The 23,094-nt window shown below is 41.5% G+C and overlaps 1 protein-coding gene across 5 annotated transcripts in view; it reads left to right on the plus strand.

Moving 5' to 3' along the window:
* The window catches only part of LOC111850293 (ceramide transfer protein), a 44,205-nt gene extending 23,819 nt beyond the window's left edge, over positions 1-20,386 (plus strand). For 3 of the 5 annotated variants that reach the window (XM_023824026.2, XM_023824027.2, XM_023824025.2), the window contains 15 exons: positions 5,668-5,775; positions 6,497-6,635; positions 9,029-9,112; positions 9,500-9,657; positions 11,635-11,727; positions 11,928-12,014; positions 12,482-12,574; positions 12,960-13,037; positions 13,819-13,914; positions 14,543-14,675; positions 14,758-14,828; positions 15,307-15,435; positions 17,591-17,720; positions 17,825-17,961; positions 18,807-20,386. In XM_023824026.2, coding sequence (XP_023679794.1) covers positions 5,668-5,775; positions 6,497-6,635; positions 9,029-9,112; positions 9,500-9,657; positions 11,635-11,727; positions 11,928-12,014; positions 12,482-12,574; positions 12,960-13,037; positions 13,819-13,914; positions 14,543-14,675; positions 14,758-14,828; positions 15,307-15,435; positions 17,591-17,720; positions 17,825-17,952 — 1,527 coding nt within the window. In that variant the 3' untranslated portion in view covers positions 17,953-17,961; positions 18,807-20,386. Of the gene's footprint in view, positions 1-1,741; positions 1,965-5,667; positions 5,776-6,496; positions 6,636-9,028; positions 9,113-9,499; positions 9,658-11,634; positions 11,728-11,927; positions 12,015-12,481; positions 12,575-12,959; positions 13,038-13,818; positions 13,915-14,542; positions 14,676-14,757; positions 14,829-15,306; positions 15,436-17,590; positions 17,721-17,824; positions 17,962-18,806 lie in introns of those variants that run through there. The other 2 variants (XM_023824028.2, XM_023824030.2) reach the window with 2 other exon arrangements.
* Positions 20,387-23,094: the final 2,708 nt, after the last annotated feature.

Raw genomic sequence — 23,094 nt, forward strand, 5'->3', positions numbered from 1 at the left:
GAGAATGCTGAAAGTCTTGTGTTTTGTTTGGTTACTTATGGTTAAGGTTAGGGCTGGGTAGGGGGTTAAGGTTGGCGTGTATGCGGTACGGTGTGTTCGTGTCTGCGTATAATTTCTTGTATATCAGAATGCTTTATTAATCCCGGGGAAAATTTTGGTTTTATTGCAGTTGCTCCAGCCAAGAATAGAAATAAATGAGAACAGGGAATTAAATAGACACAATAACAATTAAAATAAAAAAGATAAATAGTACATAAATACCTATGAACAAGATGATGAAAGTGTGTGCAGTTGCCTAAGACACAATAGTTGTCCAAAGTATTCTGCTTTATATTAACATTAATAGCAGCGTAGCTATTTCACAAGTCATTACTGCATAGTTATTTCATAGTGGTCATTATATTGCACAGTTATAATAATAATAGAGCAGGTGTTGAGGGAAATGCACGAGTTATTATTTCAATGTACTAACAACAAATAAACCAGAACTATTGACCCTGAGTGATAGTTGTACAGTTTGATGGCCACAGGGAAAAATGATTTCCACTGCTTCTCTGTGGTGACACATTACAGTATCTGGGTGGTATGAGTCGATTTACTGAAGGAACTTCTATGCTTGTCCAGCATGTCATGAAGTGGGTGGAAGACATTGTTCTGGATGGCCTTTAGCTTGGGCAGCATCCTGCTCTCCGACACTGTTGTCAGAGCCTCCAGCTCCGCCCCCCACCACATCACCGGCTCTGCGGAGCGGTTTGAGTCTGTTGGCATCCACTCTCTTCAGCTTGCTGCCCCAGCACACCGCAGCAAACTGGATTGCACTGGCCACCACAAACTCATAAAACATCCCGAGCATTGTCTGACGGAGGTTAAAGGACCTCAGCCACCTGTCATCCTGTACTGTTCCTCATCAACCATTGCTGATACATCCAGCCACCTTCAGAAAACTACTGAAGGTGGCAGGACTCACTGCAGTAGTTGAAGTCCTTGGTGTAGATGGTGAAGAGGAATGGGGACAAGACGGTCCCCAGTGGGGCCCCAGTGTTGCTGACCACCCTGTCTGATACACACTGCTGTAGACGCACATATTGTGGTCTGCCAGTCAGGTAGTTGATTAACCAGGACACAAGGTGGGCGTCAACTTTCATTGCCATCAGCTTCTCCTCCAAAAGAGCAGGACGAATGGTGTTAAAAACCCTTGAGAAGTCAAAAAACATGACCCTTACAGTGCTGGTTGGCTTTCAAGGTGGGAGTAGATGCAGTTTGCCATGTGATATATTTCTGTGAGGATGGTAGGGACCTACTACATGAGATCTACCATATTGCGGCAAATAATGTTAGCGATGTTTACATTTGGGAAATTAGAAAGCATAGTGTCTAATCAGTAATTATTTTGTATCTTTTGTGCTACATGTGTATGTTTTAGGGCACGTGTCAGTGTCGATTAATTTACTAGTAATCTAGCATTTAACATTGTTTTATGGAATGTATGCCTGCTTGTAAGGGGTTCGATCATTAGCAGTTAGAAAGGAAAAGGGCGGCTTGCTCATTGTTGCCGGAGATCTCTGAGGATCGCGGGGGCGTCTGCTCCACCCCCGACACCCGCCCACACATGAATCGCACCGTGTACAGAGTGCACAGTTCAACGCCGGCATTGACCCACAGGGAAACCACATGGCCCAGGCTGCAGACCACGCCGATCAAATGGGTAACGAGAGAGTGGGAGGTAGAGAGAGCGAAGTAGAGAAAGCGAAGGAGAGTGGGAGAGAGGGAGGCAAAGACGGAGGAAGAGAGAGAGAGAGGGATGGGAACGGCATGACGACCCCCCCAGAGAGCTGATTTCCAGCCCTGCCCCCTGCCCTGTCAGCATCCTCGGTTTCCGTAACGCGGGCGGGCCACTCGGCGCCGGGATGGATCCCGTTCAGCGATGCGAAGACGGCGTGGTCATCCTGCAGGGCTTCCCTCACGTCAGTGGCTCCGGGGACTGAGGCTGCTCGCGGGGGGTCGCGGGGGGGCCGTGGGGGGCGCCCCGCTTTCCCTACTGCTGGCTGCCACCGCTGCTTCTCTGGGTTTTTCCTCGGCTGTGGTGGTGAGGGAAGTCCCCCCCCCCCCTCCTCATTACCACCCTCACTGCACCCCCCCCAGCGATAGCGGCGGCCATGCTTCTGCTCTGAACGGCAGCGATGGTGCGCTCTGCCGGCCCAAAGCGCCGCCGCGCGCTTCTCTGCCTGAGCTGCTGGAATGGCCGACGGGTGGGCTGAGTCTCCTGCATGGCTGCATGCGTGCGCGTCCTGCGCAGCTGGGTGGCGGACTCACTGCGTTCAGGGGACGAGGCCGGCCGGTGCAGTCCGACGCGATCCTGCCGTCTGCGTGGCTGTCTGTGCTCCTGTTGTCTCGGTCTGATGCATCACGCTGTTTTTGTTTGATCTGTGTCTTTCCTCTCGTCTGAAATCAACATACATAGTTGCCATTCACCCACTCTGTGGTTTTGTCTGTCTGCTTTTTTCCTGAGCTAATCGTCAGTGTTTCAGCCTTGGGTCAGTTTTTATCAGAACGTGATTAATGATCTGAAATGTTGAAAAGTCATGAATTTAAAAAGTTGTGCCAGGAGCCTTTAGGGCTAATGCTTCCCTGTGAACTCATAAGGTAATTTTGCATATTTTTATTTAAGCTGCTTTTTTCTTGTGTATTTGAGTGCGCTTTTGCATAATGTGGACATTTTCCCTTACTACTACTGATGTTGCATTTGTGGAGCAGCAAAATTTAGTGACTGGCAGTTGCATAAAGCTCGTTAGAGTTAACACAGGTCTAGGGTATGATATGGATGTGCACCTTGAGGAAAATTCAGTTTTTTCTTTTATGTTGTGATAGAGAAGCTTTGCTGTTCCCATAAGGCTATGATTAATTGATGGGCCGGACTACAGATCCACGACTCTGCACTTCAGTTGGTTTGAAAATAGGAGTCCTTTCATCTGCATATATTCCTTTCATCTTGACTTACTTGTCATTGTTAATGCTGGTGAAGATCCGTAGTATTAAAATAATCCACTTTGAACACGGGGATGTGGCTCACCGCAGTGAAGTGTTAGATAATATGGACCTTTTGGTTTTGGGCTTTGTGTGTGTTATTTTCTTTCACTATTGCGTTGCTTAAGATCAGCACTTTACAGTCTGTATAGCTGTCACAACGCAGCACAGGGAGGTGGATTTAGAAGCAATCGGCAAAAGCCTCCAAGCCAGCTAGAAAAGCTTTAGGCAGTTTACAGTGAGCAGTGCTGGACTGCATGGCCAGGCTGTTCAGTTTTGCATTCTGAGGTCTGTACTGTATTGACTACTCAACTACTTGTATCAGATTATAAAGCAAATAATGGTAGCCTTGCTTACATTTGACTATTTGCAAGCCATAATGTCAGTAATCCGTAGATCTATGTAGTCACAAAGACAGAAGCACTTTGGTCAGATGTGAATAAATGAAAAATCTTTAAGTGCAAGTTCTTGTTATTATCTAAATATATAAATGCAGCATGTTAGGAAACCTAAGCAAACATTTCCTTACTTGTGATGTGTTGGCATATACATTGATCGGTGAGTATGCTAAATTTGCCTTGCTGAAATGTGCATAAAGGTATTCGTCAGTGTTTTTGATTTTGCTTCGATAAAATGAGTACTGTTATCATTTGTAATAAATGTCAAATAATATAATACTTTTATGAGTAAACTTGTAATGATTATAAATAAATAAAGTATTATAAGCAGTGTGACTGACTGACTGACTGACTGGTTACCTTGCAACATCCTCAGCAATCACTATAGTCAATAATTAAATTTATTGGTTTGTTAGCTGGACAGTAATTTCAAGCTGCAGCTTTTTTTGCAGTTAATGAGATCGCCTTTTAATAAATAAAAGAAATGTAACTTATTTAATCTGATTTGACTCCTGTGCTTTTATTATTTTTTTAATTTAATTTAATTTTTTGTTTATTTAAGATTTAGGTTTCAAATATTTATCACAGGTAATATTACCCTGCCTTTAAGCAGACTAGTCTGTGAGTTTTGGTAAGAAACTTAACATGCCATTAAAAGAAGTAAACAACTTATGGAAGCGGGGCCTCTTTCACAGGCTACATTTTACAGTCTCTTGAACCAGACCATTAATCTGCCAAGAACGCCCATTAGCTCTTGGAATCTTTAGGAATTTAAAGCATATGTCGTCGTTTAAGGTATAGCATGAAACACATACATATTTGGCAGTGAAGCACAGGAACTTTGCATCAGTGAAGCACATTGTTATATGTGCAGTACTCTGTGCTCACCATGGATGCTGACATCACTTAGCCTAATTGCATGATGTAGGTACTCAAACAAACAAGTGATGTTAACAAACAGCCACACAGCGGTCAGCTGTAACTCACTGCAGACCTGCTTATGTTGTTATTGCCACCACAACAGTTTAGAATACTAAAGCTTCCTGGCCTTTTACCCCTTTGTATGATTTGTGTTAATCTGTTTTTCTTCACATATGACTTATTTGATTATTGTCTTGGGTTCCTGAGGCCAGTGTCAGTCAATGTAATTTCTATATGTTTTGAAAACAGTGTTTTTTGGCGTGTGTTGCAGTGCAATAGAGGAAGGCCACAATATGCATCTCTGTATGTTTACTATAATGTGCCAAATGATTTGCATCATTATGTGCATTCCAGAAGAAACCCTGGAAGCTGCACATATGGAGGAGAACATTGTAGAATGTAGAATTATTTCTGTCTGCCTGCCTGCCTGTCTGTCTGTCTGGAACCTTTGTTCCATTGTGTTATGTAAGTCTGTAAATGTCTGACCACTGGGCATGGCCTTATCTTAGAGAGCGGAATTGGAAGGGATATGCTGTTACATAATCACCCAGAGCCGCTTTACACAGTGACACCCAGCATTAAAAATTGTTTTAGGCAGACATGAAACAGCGCTGTTCTGCCCTATGCAGACTTGCTGAAAATACTCCTTAGCATATTCCAGATACCTTCTTAGCTGTGTTTATTTCACACTTGACCTGCAGCATAATTCTTACAGATAAATAGTTAGCTTCTTGATCTAAATCCTCTGAATTCATTGGAAAAAAAAATCTAAGTTATCTTACCGGCAGTAAGAAAGAGTCACATACTGTATAAAACCATTGTGTCAATCAGAGCCTTTTACCCTAAGTTGAAATATGGCCTGAATTGCGTACATCCGATATGCTTAGCCCAAGTGAATTATAGATATTTATAGTGCACCTGATAAATGTGGTACTCCACTTGAGCCAAACAGTATGGGTAGTGAAATATAAATATATTCATATATGCCCAGCTTCCCCGAATGATTACATCATTATTTCAAATAATTATTAATATACATAAAATGCATGTCTTAAATTTGTATTTTTTCAATAAAATTCGGTAGTTCTGGGGAATTTGGTTTATCTTTAGGTTCTTCGCTTGATAATACATCAGTTGTTTTGTCCTGTTTTACTTAATCAAATGTAGATAAGGATAAAGTCTTTGGCGCTGTCAAACCCAAGGAGCCGGAGTTGGAGTTAGTTACGTCTGACAAGTAGCATTGAGGCCCAGGGGTCAAAGGTGAGCTTTGCTTTGTGGGCCTGTATCTGCGGTGCACTTGACCCTGGGCTCTGTTTGACTGCAGGCAGAGTCCGGCTATGGCTCAGAGTGCAGCTTACGGCGGCACGGCTCCATGCTGTCCCTCACCTCGGCAGCCAGTGGCTACTCCGCCACCTCGACGTCATCCTTCAAGGTAACGTAAGCGCTGGTACTGTATACGGCGTGGCCGCGGGTCACGTGGCCTGCTTCTTAACTCCAGTGATGAATCATTGGGTTGGTGCGGCTCCACCAGAATGATGGTGTTGGGGAAATAGAGGAAGAGATTATGGCTGTTTGATAATTACTTCTTTGGGTTTAAAACAGCTATAGTGATTCGGTACTTGGCTCATACTATGGCTAATACTGTGTAGCTGTATAGAGCAGTTTAGGTATAAATACAGTGTTTCCAAGCACTGTGATATGCGTGATATGATTTTTTGTTAATTTGGCCCTGAAAATAAATGGTCCAAATTGTTTTTAAAGTATCCTATTATTGTTATTATTGAGCTGATAGCCATTATTCATTTATTTAATCTTCATAATTGTAAGTGTTAATGTCTAAATTCCTAAATTTCCATCCGGATTAATAAAGTATTTATCTATCTAATCTATCCATCTATCTATCTAATCTAATCTATCTATCCATCTATCTATCATATCTAATATATCTATCTAATCTATCTAATCAAGGTAAGGGGCAGTAAGGTTATTTTTTACCTTGATCAGTCTAAAGCCTGACGAATCACAGAGCTATTTAACACCAGCAGACACCCCAAGGCATGGAAGTCGCATATATGAACTGACCCTTCCTATTTGAGGAGTTTCTTAATCAAGCTTGATCAACCTAAGTGAAGACAGCTGTCTGTGTTTTACAGAAAGGGCACAGTTTACGTGAAAAGCTGGCAGAGATGGAGACCTTCCGGGATATTCTTTGCAGGCAGGTCGACACGCTGCAGAAATACTTTGACGCTTGTGCTGATGGAGTCTCCAAAGACGAATTCCAGCGGGATAAAGGTAATTCAGAATAACAGCACAGGTTGAAATAAGGTACTACTTTTCTACTTTACTACTTTTCATCATCAGCTGCTGAAACCTGGTTGTCAGGAGATGAGTCTTGATGTAATAAGCTTTAGCTTCTCCTCTTTCAGAGACGTCTAGCCCTGGTTCTTAAGGAAACAAAGTGCTCACAGAGAAGGTGATATCTCTCCATGTATCAGCTTTCTTGGGGGCTTTATATCCACTGGTTACGCACTAAATAACGTGTCTATTTGCATTTACCTCCTGTACAGTAAGATCCAGTTATAACAGACTTCAATGGACCTGGCAAAACAGTGCGTTATATCCAAAGTCTGTTATATGCAGAGTTGCTGTATGGCCAGAACATAAGTACAGGACACCATTTACTCATGCCACACCCCAGCAGACACACTTGTGGTATAGATTATTATATTGTACATGTAGTAATCCAACTTCACCTGACCAGATGCGTGACTATTAATAATCCTGACTACGTACGTATTTGCGCTGGATATCACCGGCACGCCACACGCCTTGTAGGCGGAGCTGCATGTCTGTTATAGCCGAACAAAACTACAGCTAAAAGCGACCCTGGGAACCGAATTGTTTGTCCGTTATAAGCGAAATTCCGTTATATGCGAGTCCGCTATATGCTTTTTCTGCATGTTCTTAAAGGCGCACGGCCGGGACCATTGGACCTCGTCCGTTATAGATGATATTCCGTTATAAGCGAGTCCACTATAATGGGATTTTACTGTATTAATACTTCTACTTCAGCATTACTCTGTGCGTCTCTTCGCCATTCCTTACACACGGCCCTACAGTCTCATGCCCTTTTATGGGAAATTGCAGGGCGTTTCCCTATGCTAATTAGGACAAACTGGCACGCGCCTTCAGTTACGAAGATGTGGGATTCATCATTCTTAAGAACAAAGGTGCGAACAATTCTGCTACTTAAGAACACGTCATGAATCCGACGTAGGTTGTTCTTAACAAATTTCGTAGGAACATATTTAAGAGAATTCTTAAGAAAATATTGGTGAATGAGACCCAATATGCATATCCTTTAGCAGTTGAATGGTTATTAATCCGACAGCTGCCCGGACCTGTCAAACCTTTCATCTGTATGCAGATTCGCATTCTTACCAAATAGTGGTTTGATGTTGCTTCTGAGCATGTTTACCCAAGGCTCGTACACTCTCTTCACCTGTACTTCAGTACCTGTAGATTACTGTGTCAGCAGTAATCTAAAATTGACTACCAGTCCTCTTTGTTACACCTGTTTCTACACCCATACTCACATAGTTGTCATTCTGTCCTCCTATCAGATAACTGACTATTGATATTTATGAAGCTTATCAGAATAAAAACCGGCACACCCTGTGGACTTCTAGGAGACAGTTGAAGTTTCGCAGTACTGCTAATGAATATGGTGGAATTAGTGTTGCACTTTTTCGGTTGATTTTTATATAGTTGTTTTACTAGGTTCTTGCTTCTGCTTACACTTGTGACTGGGCATTCATTGAAAGCTCAGTCTGGCTGAACTTATGCCTAGTCAGCTCCTGAGCAGCTGTAGGCCTGATGTTTGCCACACTTGTACATTGCTTTGGACCAAAGCATCTCCTAAATAAATGTAAACATATAGAACATTATTGTGTAAGTTTATAACGGTTATCCAAAGATAATGATCGATTTAGTTCTATTGAATTTTTTTGTTTATACATACTGCCTTTCCCAAAGTTGTTTCGCCAGTGCCTTTAAACAAAGAATTAGCAATAAGAACAGCATGTTTTTTTATGGTCTATTCACATGCACATGCAGTGTAATCAGGGAAGGGTTAGGACTGCAGGAGTTAGATTAGTTAGATTTGCAGAGCCTTGGTCCTCATAGATACTCGAAAGAGCCCTGCCTCAATTCCAGTAGTTCTGTAATTCTATCCCCATAAATCCCCTCTTGATTGCAGTTTTTTAACCTTTTTATAATTCAGTGTTTGATGATTCAGGTGATTTGCAAGAAAGAGTGAAAAGGCAATGGAAGGGAATTGTTGTTTTGCTAATTTAAATACGTTTAATACAGAAGCAGTTTTCAGCATTGCCTTAGGAAATGAGATATCACTTGGCCCCTGAATAGCCTGACTTCATTACAATATGTGTTTCTATTTTTGTTCTTAAATGTTAAAACAGCGTCTCTCTAAAGCAAAGATGCAGAATGAACTATGGTCCCTTACCCATAGTAATGGAGAAGTGCGCATTTGTGTTCTCTTTCTGGACTAAACTGTATATTTGCTTTACTTCAGTAAAATATCATGCTTCCATCCCTGTGTCCGTATTTCCTTGCCATGTGGCTCCCGCCACAGTCACACAGTATAAGAACATGTGCTCTCTTTTTAGTTGTGGAAGATGATGAGGACGACTTCCCAAATACACGTGCTGATGGGGAGTTCCCACACAACAATAATGGCAGTAAGGAAAAATGTAAGTAGGACATGGTAGAGTTGCTGGTCCTGAACCATCTCCTTTTGTTTACAGAAAGCTTTGCATTGTTGCCGCATACATCGTTTGTGTCATTCATTATCTTCATGGTCTTACCAACTTAACATCTTTGAAATGTGTCACTCCTCTGCCTTATTTCCGTCAGATTTTTTAATACTCTGATGGCTTCAATGTGCAATTTTGTTTACTTTTTTATATAAGAAACTGAACAAGCCAGCAGTTCATCTCTGTAAGAATGTGGTTCATAATGCAGGTCTCACTCAGTTCAACCAGGTGTGTAGCAGATGCTAATCCCCCAGCGACAGGCACCACAGCACATGCTCTCGCACGATAGTGAGTCTGGCTTTTCTTTTCACCCCATCCATTCAGTGTTTCCATCCGTGAACCCCAAAGGAATCAACGGGATTGACTTTAAAGGCGAGGCAATCACCTTTAAGGCCACTACTGCTGGGATCCTGTCTACTCTCTCGCACTGCATCGACCTGATGATGAAGCGGGAGGAGAGCTGGCAGAAGCGGCTGGATAAGGTACAGGCAGCATCTCTGTGGATGGGGTGTGGTTCACCTCCACCTGCCATGCCATGTCGATCGTGGTGATTCACATACACAGATTTGCCGAAGTAACATTCTGATGCTACTACAATTTTTAATTCTGCGTTACATCCATAAGACAAGGGGGGGAAATTACCTTGAAATATAGCTAGTATTTCTATTCTTCTAAAACGAATGTCCTTTGCGTGTTAGGTGTGCATCAGACAAGACACATTTGTCCCAAAAAAAACTAGAGCAGGATTGTGGATTTGTGAGTTTGTCGTCATTCTTTTTCATGAAACCGAAAGATCTTTGCTTGCGTTGCTTTTTTAATAACTCATAAATTGCATTGCATTGTGGGGGTGTGTGATTACATTTACACTTTGGCAAAATAACAAGCTTGAAAACTTAATGTGGAGGTCTGATGAAGATTAGTCAGTTCATTGTTTATTTAGGTCTCTATATATTGTTATTTATGTAACAGAATTTTTTGACGCAGTCAATGCAAGTGGTGCACAACTGAGTTGTATATCTGACAGAGCAGTAACACTTCAAGCAGGTGTTCAGTGTGTTATTGCCATTATTGTGGACAGTCTTACATTTTCTGCACTTTATGGGGTCTTAACATTGGTTTTTGTGGCATTGTTTGAGGTGACACTTGTAAAATCACCTGGCAATAGTGTCTGACCTTTTTGTTGAAATGTGTTCGCTTGTGTGTTGCTATTTTAGTAGACACATTCAAGATATAAAAAAATAAATTCATTCATAGAGCTTGAAAGACAGCCTTTCAGCCTTCCAGTCTTAATTCCCCTCCTCTTTCAGTTGTGTGCAGCATTATGATCAGTGATACATCTTGACAGATCCTGACTGAAAATGTGGGTATCTGTGACACCCAGATTACCAAAATGAAAAAGATAGATCATGAAAATGACATATGGCTATGAGTGCAACGTAATACTATCTTAGTGTTACATAATACTCATTTAGTTTTGAGAGTCCAAAATTCACATCATGCAACTTTAGGAAATGTGCTGAACAGACTTGTATGTAAATTAAAACAACCTTTTTTTTTTCTTTTGTGACATAAGGGTTGAGTTGGCCTGAAAAGACTTCTGCTGTGGCTTTTTCACCCTTATACGTTGATTTCCCCCCCCCCCCCCATCATCCTTACCAGACATCTGAAATGTCTTACACCGCCTCGTTACCTGCTCGCTAAACCAGTTGTTCCACCCTCTGTGCAAACAAAACGCATAAAAACCTTGACGCAAGAAACGTTAGTGAATTACTTGAGAGATCACAGAGAAGGCAAAGCTGACGTAGGCCAGCTCGCTCTGGTCTCCCTCGTCAGTCCTCCTTTGTGGATCGAGAGTATGGCAGCAGTTTCACCTACTGGAAATTCATCAGGAAAACCCTCTTGGTTGCCTCCCTGGAAGACCAGGTTGTGGTGGGCAGTGGAGACGCTGAAATCTGACAACCAGACGTGGATTCCTCTCTGCACTAAGAGCCGCCTGTATGCAGTAGGTTTTAGGAAGGCATTACCCTGTCGAGGACAGGGCGAGTGGAAATATGAGATGTACTTGTTCTGTGTTTTGAATTGTAATGTTTATGCAGTTTAAAAAGTGTTTTGAGAAAGAAAAATGATTACTGTGGGACATTACCCATGAAAGCCTAGTAGCTGACCTCCATGGTGAACTACACAGGGAAGTTTTTATCTGATGAAGCAGACAGCTAGGGTGCCCTTGCCCTTTTACAGGAAGGGGAGACTGGGTGCCCTTGCCCTTTTACAGGAAGGGGAGACTGGGTGCCCTTGCCCTTTTACAGGAAGGGGAGACTGGGTGCCCTTGCCCTTTTACAGGAAGGGGAGACTGGCCGAGGACATCCTCGTGCTGGAATGGTTTGCTTCTCTCTTGCTAATCGCTCAGTTCTCCAGCTCAGGAGGAGTCTGAAGTTGTCCCAAATGTTTTATCTCTGTAGGAAATTGAGAAAAGGAGGCGGGTGGAAGATGCTTACAAGGCCGCTGTGATTGAGCTGAAGAAGAAGTCCCACTTCGGGGGTCCTGATTACGAGGTGTTTACTGATTATGCCTGGGAAGAAAGACTGCTTTTTTATATGAGCCGGTCACATTTTATGCTTATTATCTTGAATTATTTTTACTTTTAACACGTCCATTTCTCAATTTAAATATTTACTCTTCTCTGGTCATTTCCTAAAATGTGTTGCTTTAATATGCGGTCAAAGGGTAAACATTAATGGCACTTGTTCCACAGGAGGGACCAAACAGCCTGATCAATGAAGATGAGTTTTTTGATGCTGTTGAAGCTGCCCTCGACAGGCAGGACAAAATCGAAGAACAGGTTATACTGCATGTTTTATTTTATGGGCTTTATATTGTGTTATTAATGCCAAAATGAAATCTGCACCTCTGGCTGAATGAACAATTAGCACTGTCTAGTTCTTCATTAATACTGATGGAATAATTGTATCAGTAATGAAAAGAGTAGATTTGCATTTTTTCTGTTACTGTTTGTTTAGGCAGTTAATATTTGGCAGTTTCATCGTAGGCTTTACTGAGTGCACCAGCAATGAGCAAAGAGGGTGGGCTATGCTTTTAATGGAAATATCACAGAATTCCCGTTTCAAAAACTGGACACATTGACAGAAGATGGTCAGGAATGCATACATATAAAAATCAGGAAAATACTGACAATTTTTCAGAGCCAATTTTAAGATTGTATTCAGGATTTTTCTGTCAGTAATGTTCCCAAGCAGTTGGATGTTCAAATTTTAAAGTAATTATAAATACGTCTGATGGCTCGCACAGTGCCAGTCTGAGAAGTCCAGGATACACCGGCCCACGGCAGTGCCTTCCGGGGATGTCTATTCCTCCATTGGCAGCCACAGATTTGCTCAGAAGGTATGATCTTTATATATATATATATGTATAGATATATAGATATATGCATGCTCATGTGACAAGTGTCCTTATTCATCATTGTAAGATTCTGATTTGGCTAAATGTGGGTGATTACATGTCAGTCTTTGGAATCTCTAGTTGTAATTAAACACTGATTAAATGCAGTCAGTAGGCGCCATGCAAGATAAGCCAGTAGACCTCAGTCCTGGATTTCTGACTTTGATTAATTAAGGGCTATTTAGTGTGCACCCCTTTTCCAGAGGCTACCTCTTAGAGTTGCCCCCCACTTTCCAGTGGACTTTGTGTTCCTTTCCTGCGGTGCCTCCCCGTTTCTCACCCCTTGCTCTGCTTTTTTGTCTGTACTCCCTCTGTTTCTGTCATATAGCCCTATACTCGTTCCCCCTCCATGTCTTCTGTTGAGCTAGTCAGTGCCTCTGATGATGTTCACAGATTCACCACGCAGGTACTGTATCCGGGGCGTTCCGCTGTGCCTGCCATGCCGCCCCCAGCCCGCCTGACCCCAGTCTGCGGATTAGGCCCTCCTCTACCTCGCATGCATTGTTTTTTGCATTCCTTTTTAATCCCTTTGTTAGAACACAAACCACTTCCGCACCAGTTGAACTAGTTCAGAAACATGGTGATTTTATGGTGTCAGTTTTATTCTCACTCATGTCCTACCTTAACCTCTTCACTGCTTTTTTCCAACTCCTCCAGTACAGTGTGCTTTTCTGCTTTGTCTGTCTATTTTATACATTTACTGAAAAGTTTATTAAAAGCATCTCCTTTGAAATACAATTCCTTGACTTTGAAGGCAATATGCAGTAGGTATTAAAATCAAAATCAAGCCACATAAATGGTTAAATTCCAGTTTAAATGAATTTGAAGGGCAACAGTAGTATAAAAGAGTCTAAAAAAAAATAAAACTAATAAACCAGTGTATCTGAATTTAATTATTTCAAAAATATGGAATTTATATTAATTTGAAGTATCAATCTGAAAAGTTGCAGATCATTTGTTTTGGTGCCCTAACATATTTCTTACAGGCATGTGATAATGAGAATGCTTCACCCGGTTAGATCCCCTTGCCTTGTGTGTGGTCAGATTTTTATTAATGGGAGAGTGCTTCTTCCAGATTCCCAGTCTGGAAAAATCTTTTCCCCAGTGGCATGCAGAAACACAAAAAGGCAAATGCATTCATTATGAACCTGTTTGAGCTTTTTTTTTGTTCCCTTTCGCTTTTGCAGGTGGAGGAGATGGTGCAGAATCACATGTCCTACTCTCTCCAGGATGTTGGTGGAGATGCTAACTGGCAGCTGGTAGTGGAGGAGGGGGAGATGAAAGTGAGATCAATCACTGCTCAGCTGATGTACCTTCACTTAATTACTTGTTGCTCAGAACTGGCCTGATATCACCGGAATCACCAGCAGTAACTCTCCTCCCCTTTCACGAGTACCGCATGCTGAGGGACATAGTGGTACTCAGAAGTAACCACCTGTCTGTTAAGACAGCTTGTACAAGGGTGTCTGCTCTGAAAATAAATCCATGTTTGTTATTCAGAACAGTTTATCCAGAACATGAACATGGTAATCTTAAAGCTGTAATAGGACACATAGGGCACAGTCCAGAAGTCTGGTCTGGTTAAGTTCCAAAAGGATTAAGTCTTTAGTTTTTGTAATATCTTGCTATTATGCTATTATTACGCTAGCCAATCCTAGGAAACATGGGCAAAGGAGAACCTTGGATAGGAGGTCAGTCCAGGCCACGGTCACACATATTATGGGAAATTTGGAGACGACAGTTCACCAAACTGCATGTTTTTGGACTGTGGGAGGAAACTGGAGCACCTTTTGGAAATACATCAGTATATAAGATGTTTTTTTTATTTACTCGCCGGTTATGTTTCCAAAGCAGGAAATTAAATGTGAGTTAGATTCCAGGGCGTGTAACGCAAAACCCTGCTGCTCTCAGGTGTACAGACGTGAAGTGGAGGAGAACGGAATTGTCCTGGACCCTCTGAAAGCGACACATGCTGTGAAAGGGGTGACCGGCCACGAGGTCTGTCACTACTTCTGGAACACAGATGTCCGAAACGACTGGGAGAGTAAGTTCACCGCACCCTCTGGCAACCTCAGTATGGGTAACCTGTGTGGAAGGAATGTGACGTAAGCATTCTCTCATTTCAGCAACTGTGGAGAACTTCACTGTGGTGGAAACGTTGTCCGAAAATGCCATTATCGTCTATCAAACTCACAAGGTAAAATACCCATAAAGCTGTATTTTTGGATGACTGGTTAATCACAGATCAAATGGCTCTCATCTTACCCAGTTAACGGTTGCAAAACAAAGAATTAAATGCTTGCTACAGGTAGATTGTTGTAACTGAATTATGCTTGTCTGTAGGTGTGCATGTGTGACTGAGTGGTGGGTGAGTGTACCTCGCGATGGGATGGCACACTATCCTGGGTTGTTCCCAGCTTTGCGTCCATAGCTTCCGGGATAGTCTTCGGAGTCCCCGCAACCCTGAATAGGATAATCGGTTACACAAAAAAGATGGATGGATGAATGGATTGTACTTCTGCTGAATGAAAAATGAGGGACACATATTTAGTAGGATAGGAATGTATTCAGTAACGTATTCTTGCTTTTGTTATCAGCCTGTAGATCTTTTTGCTTATAAGGTGGTTGATGTTTCAGTTTGAGTTCCCAGATAAATATTTTGGTCTCTTTTATAGCGGGTATGGCCGGCCTCCCAGAGAGACGTGCTTTACCTGTCCGCAATCCGGAAAATCCTGGCCACTAATGAGAACGACCCAGACACATGGCTAGTCTGCAACTTCTCTGTGGATCACGACAGCAGCCCGGTGAGTGATACTGTCAAAGTGCTTTTCTCACAAGGTGGGCCCCAGTCGTGTAGGCGTGACGCAGCGCTGCCTTACTGTCATGGTGCACAGGGATGCTTTTCCTCAGATCTATAGAAACAAATGAATAAATGAACAATTAGAAATTTCTCTCATGTTGGCGGCACTTTGTCGTGGTATTACTACATGCTGGCAGGTGCCCTTATACAGCTGGATAGAATTTACCATTGAAATGCTGCTTTTAGAGAAAACAAGAGACCGGCTGGATGCAGGTAGCCAGTGACCTTCAGCTAATATTCACATTACGATGCAGAAAAAGCAATTACCTTATTGTTCAGTATGTAGAAAGTTACAAAACGTGTCCAACATTTTTGTCTTAATCACAGTAATCCTCAATTCTGAGTCAGTATGGAATTTATAAGCCATTTTTTGTGCTAAATAACACATCAGTAATTATTATGTGTATTATTATGTGGGCATTGTAAAACAAATTCTAGTTTTATCTTTTTTTTTTATATAACTAAATTTGCATTTGTGACCTCCTGACCTCCTCCTGACCTCCTCCTGATTTGGGATTTACTCCTCAGTGTGGAGCTTGCATGTTTTACCCGTGAGATTCCTCGGAGTACTCTGGCTTCCTCTCGCAGTTTGACAAATTGGCATCACCAAATTGCTTATGGCGTATGACTGTTGACTTGTATGTGCCCTGAAATGGACTGGCATCCTACCTGGTGCCCCATGCCACCTGGCATAGGCTCCAGGGCCACCTCCAGCCTGTAGCTGATAAGCAGCATATGCATGTAATATAGTGGGTGAATAAAATAACAGGAGCACGACATGAAAAAGGAATTCAAATGTGAAGCATCTAAATCACAATAGAAAGTGTAGATACAAGATTAGGCTGAATGGCAATTAACAGCATTTGATCATCAGAAATTTGAGTTTTCAAGGCAACATGAGTTTCATGGAGTCCAAAGTCATCAAAAAAAAAACAGCAAAATAATTTAGTCTGTCATGGGGACCAACCCTCAAATATGACGGTATATGTCAAACATGGACATACTGCATTGAAAAAAGCAAACAATAATCAGTAGCATAAGCATACGCTAAACAGGGTGGTCGCTAAACAGCATATTGGTGTAGCTTAGGATGCCTCCAATCTCATTCGGCATCTCCGTAATACATTCCCAACAAAAACCAACGCTGTGAGATTCACAAATGTGGCATTTAAAGCAGGGCTGCCATTCAGCAAGCTACGTGTAAGAAGAACAAATCCTGAACCTGAAGCGATAGGAAAAAGTTGTATCATTTGAGTCATTGCATGACCGATATGACTGCATTCCCAGGAGGACTGAGGCTGTTTTGAAAGCAAAAAGTGGCCCTACGCTTTGGTATCAATATATTGTTAGGTATTTTTGTTGTTTTTCCAGCCCATGAGTACGTACACACACACACACACACGCACGCACACACACACACACAGTTTACCGATTAGGAAATTCAGAAAATAGGCAATTGGCAGTTATGAATGCGGGCTTGTTATACAACTGCATTTCTTGACACATTATGCTAGGATGAGCTGGTAACTAAAGCTTCTTCTGGTATGGTCATAAGAACATACTGTAAGAACATTAATTTACAAACAAGAGGAGGCCATTCAGCCCATCAAGCTCGTTTGGGGAGAACTTAACTAATAGCTCAGAGTTGTTAAAATCTTATCTAGCTCTGATTTAAAGGAACCCAGGGTTTTAGTTTGCACTACACTAACAGGTAGACTATTCCATACTCTAACTACACGCTGTGTAATTAATTGCTTTCTTAAATCTAGTTTAAAATGTTCTCCCGCTAATTTCCACTTATGGCCATGAGTTCTAGTATTTAAACTAATATTGAAGTAGCCATTTGGCTGAACAGCATCCAGACCTGTTAGAATCTTATATACCTGAATCCCCCTTAGTCTCCTTTGCTGGAGGCTGAACAGATTCAGTTCAGCTAACCTCTCCTCATCGTGAAGAGGATGGTCAACATTGGTTATGATGGATGCTTATTTTATTGCAAACACCTCATTTTAGCAATTTCAATGTAAAAGTTGACCGCCACAATGTTTATCCTGTCACACAGATTGAATGTTTTTCTGTCTTTTATTTTGTGCTTCTAGCCCACTAACAGGTGTGTCCGTGCCAAAATCAACGTTGCCATGATCTGTCAAACCCTTGTCAGCCCACCAGAGGGAGACAAAGAGATTTGTAGGGACAACATCCTCTGCAAAATTACCTATGTTGCAAATGGTAAGTCGTGCTTTGTTAGCAACACAGTGGGTTATCTAGGGTAGTTTTGTAATAAACAGGGGGTTGCTGATTATACATACCTTATACCTCTCTTATGTTCACAGTGAATCCTGGTGGCTGGGCCCCAGCCAGCGTCCTGCGGGCAGTGGCCAAACGGGAGTATCCAAAATTCCTCAAGCGCTTTACCACATATGTCCAGGAGAAGACGGCCAACAAGCCAATCCTCTTCTGATTTGTCCAGGTACATGGATTTTCTAGTGAAAACAGGCTGCAAGATCCATCACACATATATGTAACAAATCGCTTCTAGATTTTCAAATTCATTTCATTATCAGGCCATTCTTACACACCAGTCCTTACTGTTACTCAGCCTTTAGGCTGCATCTCCCAAACACACTTAGACTTTGTAAAAACATTGAATTGTGCAATTTCTCTCATTTCTTGGTGAACGGCAAGGAACTTTTTTGTTGTAATTACACAAGCAGTGGCATGTATATCCTGGACAGCAAGGATATTTTGGTTCAAGTACGAGCTCTAATGTTAAACTGAAACCTAGACCAAAGAATCCAGATATTCAAGAGCTTTATGGTCTGGTTTGCCTTTGACTTTGAATATCCTGGCTTAAATCCAGTGAGAAATGCAACATGAAATGTTTCTTTTTCGATGAGAATGAAAGCTTCAGTCAATCAAGCAGTCAGTTTTTTTTGTATAGCACATTTTCAAAGTCAAACACATTGACCGACCAAAGTGCGGAACAATGAGATAGAACAATAAGAAAAGACAGAGATTGAAACTGATATGTGCAAATAAACAGACAGATACTCAGTACTAATGGTTAAACAAACACAAACAGCTTACACACAATAAGATGGGACTTCCTTACCTTTAGAATCCAACCCCTTTGAATTCTGTTCATGCTGTTTGTGTGATTCTCTCTCTTGTTATACCCATTCATTGTATCTTGAACTGCAGCTATAGAATTAGCTTGACTGAATGCAGGAGGACTGCTTCTATTTCAGGAGCTCAAAGTAGACATTTGCACAGAATCTAAAGTATATTCCTGATTACCTTTTTTCTTGCTCATAGTGCCCTCCTACCACTATTCCATCACCATCTTCTGGTGCCGGCCCATGCAGAGGGGCATGTCCAGCTCAGTGAGCATTCTCCCACCGTGGGTGCCACCTGCCCTCGTACTCTTAGCCCCGCATGAATCAGCACGGACCCTGTGCCCACTGCAGCACAAGCCTCAGCCATGAGCTCTTCCAGACCTTTCAGTGCTGTCAGAGTTTCTTCCACAGAGTCCAGCACTTACATATGTGCTCTCACCATCCTCAGCTGATAAGCAATTCACACACTGCTTCACAAAAACTGGTTTAGTACATCAGTTGCTCAAATATAGTCATGTTGTTTTTGCCAGAATATAAAAACGTATACATATTTAAAGTTATAGTTTATATAAAAATATTTTGCAAATATCAGTTGTGCATGTTGTCCACTCATAATTGTTTTTAGTAAATTTTTGTCTTGTTTTTGGGTTTGCTACAATCACTGATCTCATGGCTTTTTTCCATGCTGCTAATTTTTCTAAAGAAATGTGTTTACCTTTTTTATCTCGATTGCTAGACTTTAGGGCTGTTATTGACCTTTCGACCTTACCTTTTCGTCTCCGTCTCTGGTGAAGATCACACACTTGGTCTGATGGAGGGAGATACTGAAAAGCTTTACACGTTTTTTTTTTTTGTTGTTTTTCAGAAATGTTTACATCTCGTACCTTGTGTAGTTGTAAATGTATCACAGAGATATGTTGAGAGAGAAAGATTCAATAGCTGCAGTCAGGAATATTCAACAAAGTCTGATCTGATGGCTGATTTGATCTTTGAACAAGTGACTAAGAATGGAATTGAAGACGGAAAACAAAGATACAAGCTAAAACTAAAAGCACTGCGGGGTGTTATCCCACTCGGCAAACTTTGGTTTCTTATGAACACTAAAGGCATCACCGACGGCCCTCTTTGGAAACTACCATCTTATTTCGACCATCTTATGTCATCTAGTCACACCTTCCATTCAGCTGTTTGGGTCAGAAGTACAGAAATAAACTAGCGCTTCTAGTGATTTGCTGCATTTATTAAAAGGATATTAGTCACATATCACTTTATTGAATATTTCACATCTAACCTGTAACGATTAAGTAAAATGGTTTTGTGAGACTGTTCAAACCTCCGATGCCTTAGAAAATAAGAGGTGGGTGGAGGTGTGTTTCATAGCATTTAAATCACTAGAGAATTGCCTCAGTGTGTCCTTGCAGGGCATATGATCGATCATGAGGTAACTCTAGCATAAATGTTTAAAAAAGGTAAAAGTTTCCTTTTTTTGGTGAGATGTGCATTCATATGAAGGTGGAAATATTTTTATTAGTTCTTACCTTGAAACCAATTTACAATGTGATTTGGCAATCAACAGGACTGTGTATAAAAACGATGATCAGCCTGACAGAATCAATTGGAAATCTCAGACTACAGATTTTCAAAAATGACACTGAGAGGTATTGTTTTTAATTTTTTAACACAAGTTGTGGGAATTTAGTTGTGTATTTTGTGTTTTTTTGTAATTTGCACTTAATGTAATGTCATTGGAAATTGCGTAATTAAAAGGATTACACTAAAGTGGAGTAATGTGCTTTTTTGTGGCAGGAATTAAGAAAGTTGTAAAAAGCTGTTCATGCATTACATTGAACTCTTAACAGCTACACAGGTCTTATTTGTGTAGTCACTCATGTAAGTTTGAAGCTTTTACTCACTGTTTCATCAATAAAAGTAACATACTCAAAGTATTCTGTAAATTCCCATCCCATGCTGTCTAAAGGAGAAATTAAAATGAATTTAGAGCAACTCCAGATGATGCACTGGATTTGCTTAGTTTTATATTCTAAATATACATAAACTAGGGCAGTCTGACAATTTTCTTAATAGCGAACAAACTCAGAGCAGGCTTAAGTATAGACAGAACAAGAAGAGGTGTGACTAAGATGAACTAACTCATGAGGTAATAAATGAAATTAACAAATAACACTGAAATCAATAATGGTAATAATCCATAAATCAAAATGGTGCTTTACCAATAAAGCAGTGAGTGATTAATGAGCCAAGCTGAAGGCAAATAAAAGAAAAAACAGAGTAAAAGAAAACAGACGGTTAAAGAACTTCTATTTAATAAGCAGAGCTAAACACTTATTTAATCCCCATCAGCTCAGAAAGCGTTATCAGGACCAGCAGACCTCAGCTTTGTGTGATGAAATTTGCACAACCCCAGAATATGCAACCAAAAATTGGATTTAAAAACAGAAGCCTGACAACCATTGAAAATGTCCTTGTTTACTTAAAGGATCCTCTATTTAAGGTTCAATAAAATAAACACAAATTACAAAATTTTCATCCTGTATCAAAGCTTCCTCGCCATTCCCCTTAATTAGGTTCCCCATTAAGGTGTAAATTCTGGGATTCTGTGCAACATCACAGCTGAAGCGCTCACGTTGTTTACAACCAGGAAGGAATATTACAGGTTGCTCTTAAAAATGTTTGCTCATAGGCCTACTATTCTCCTATTTAATTATCACAACACAGTATGCATTAACATCAGGGCCAGTCAATCCTATAGGTGACACAGGCAGCTCCCTAAGACACTAACATGGGAGGGGGCACTGACTTCCATCCATTTTCTGAAACCACTTATCCTATTCAGGGTCACAGGGGTCCACAGTCTATCCCAGAGGCTTTGGATCCAAGATGGGGAACAACCCAGGATGGCCATCAACCTATCACAGGGCACGCACACACACTATTCATACACACATGCACAGCTACAGGCAATTTGGCAACTCCAATTAGCCTCAGCATAGTTTTGGACTGTGAAGGGGAATCTGGAGCACCCAGAGGAAACCCCATGACAACACGGGGAGAACATGCAAGCTCCACACACAAGGATCCATGGCAAAGACAAAAACCCAGGTCCCAGAGGTGTGAGGCAACAGCGCTAATCACTGCACCACCAAGCCACTCCAGGCACTGACTTACCAGCCAACTTCACTTTGCCTTAGATGGGGAGGCACCACCAGTAATGCTCACCAAGGGCGCCACATTGGTTAGGACCAGTGCTGTTTAATGCCATTGAAGAAATAACGTGTTATGGCTTTAAAATGAATGCAATGCATTAACACTTTAACTTTCCCTGCCATAATATAAATGGAACTTTAACTATTTCCTAAATGAAGAATATGTATGTTTTTGGGACCGGTCAGCCACTGCAGGCCTGTAAATGGAATGTGCAATAGTTCTGAAACTACACCAATTCATGTGTCATTAGGACTCACATTACCTGGCATTCACATTTCCTTTTGATCCAACCAGTAATTCTAGATATTGTACAGGTTTGGGGGTGCAAGAGGAGTGAGGATTAGATGGATGGAGGTGTTTTTGTCTTCCATCACCTCATCTGTAAAGGGTTTGACAATGAGACTGAAACACTGGCCATAATAGTGTTTGAAGTTTCACACCTATATATGCACAGCCTGGTGGCCAGTCTTCACATTCCATCAATAAGAACAGAGTGTAAATGTTGAATTAGCAGAGCAATAGCACAACTGCACATAAATTATTGCAATCCATACAACATAATGGGAGGCACACCAGAGTTCAAAAGATGACAAATTGTTGGTGAATGTCTCTCTGGCACATCTGTGGCCAGGACAGCAAGTCTTTGTGTTCAACAGCCACGGTACCCAGGGAAATGTCAGCATACCACCACGAAGGACAGACCACATCCAACAGGAGTAACTGTGAATGGAAGAGGAAGCTGTCTGAAAGGAATGTTCTGGTACTAACCCTAATTATATCCAAAAAACCCAGATTATATCCAAACTCACGGCAGAATTAAATGTGCACCTTGACTCTCCTGTTTCCACCAAAACTGTTCATTGGAAGCTCCATAGGATTAATATTCATGGTTGGGCTGCTATAGCCAAACCTTTGGTCGAACGTCGGTTTGAATGGTGCCAGAAGCTCAAATCTTGGGTTATAGACAATGTGAAACATGTATTATTCTCTGATTAGTCCACCTTCAGTCTTCCCCACATCCAGGAGAGTTATTGGGTGGAGAAGCAGAGTGCAGCACAGGGGTGGATCAGTGATGGTTTGGGCTGCAATATCATGACATTCCCTAACCCCACTACTTGTTTTATATGGGTACGTCACTGCCAAGGATTACCGAACCGTTCTGGAGGACCATGTTCACCTATTCAAACATTGTACCCTGAAGGTGGTGCCATGTAGAAGGATGATAATGCACCAGGACACACAGCAAGACTGGAGACAGAGTG

This window comes from Paramormyrops kingsleyae, chromosome 2 (genome assembly GCF_048594095.1).
Source record: "Paramormyrops kingsleyae isolate MSU_618 chromosome 2, PKINGS_0.4, whole genome shotgun sequence".
In the NCBI taxonomy this organism is placed as follows: domain Eukaryota; kingdom Metazoa; phylum Chordata; class Actinopteri; order Osteoglossiformes; family Mormyridae; genus Paramormyrops; species Paramormyrops kingsleyae.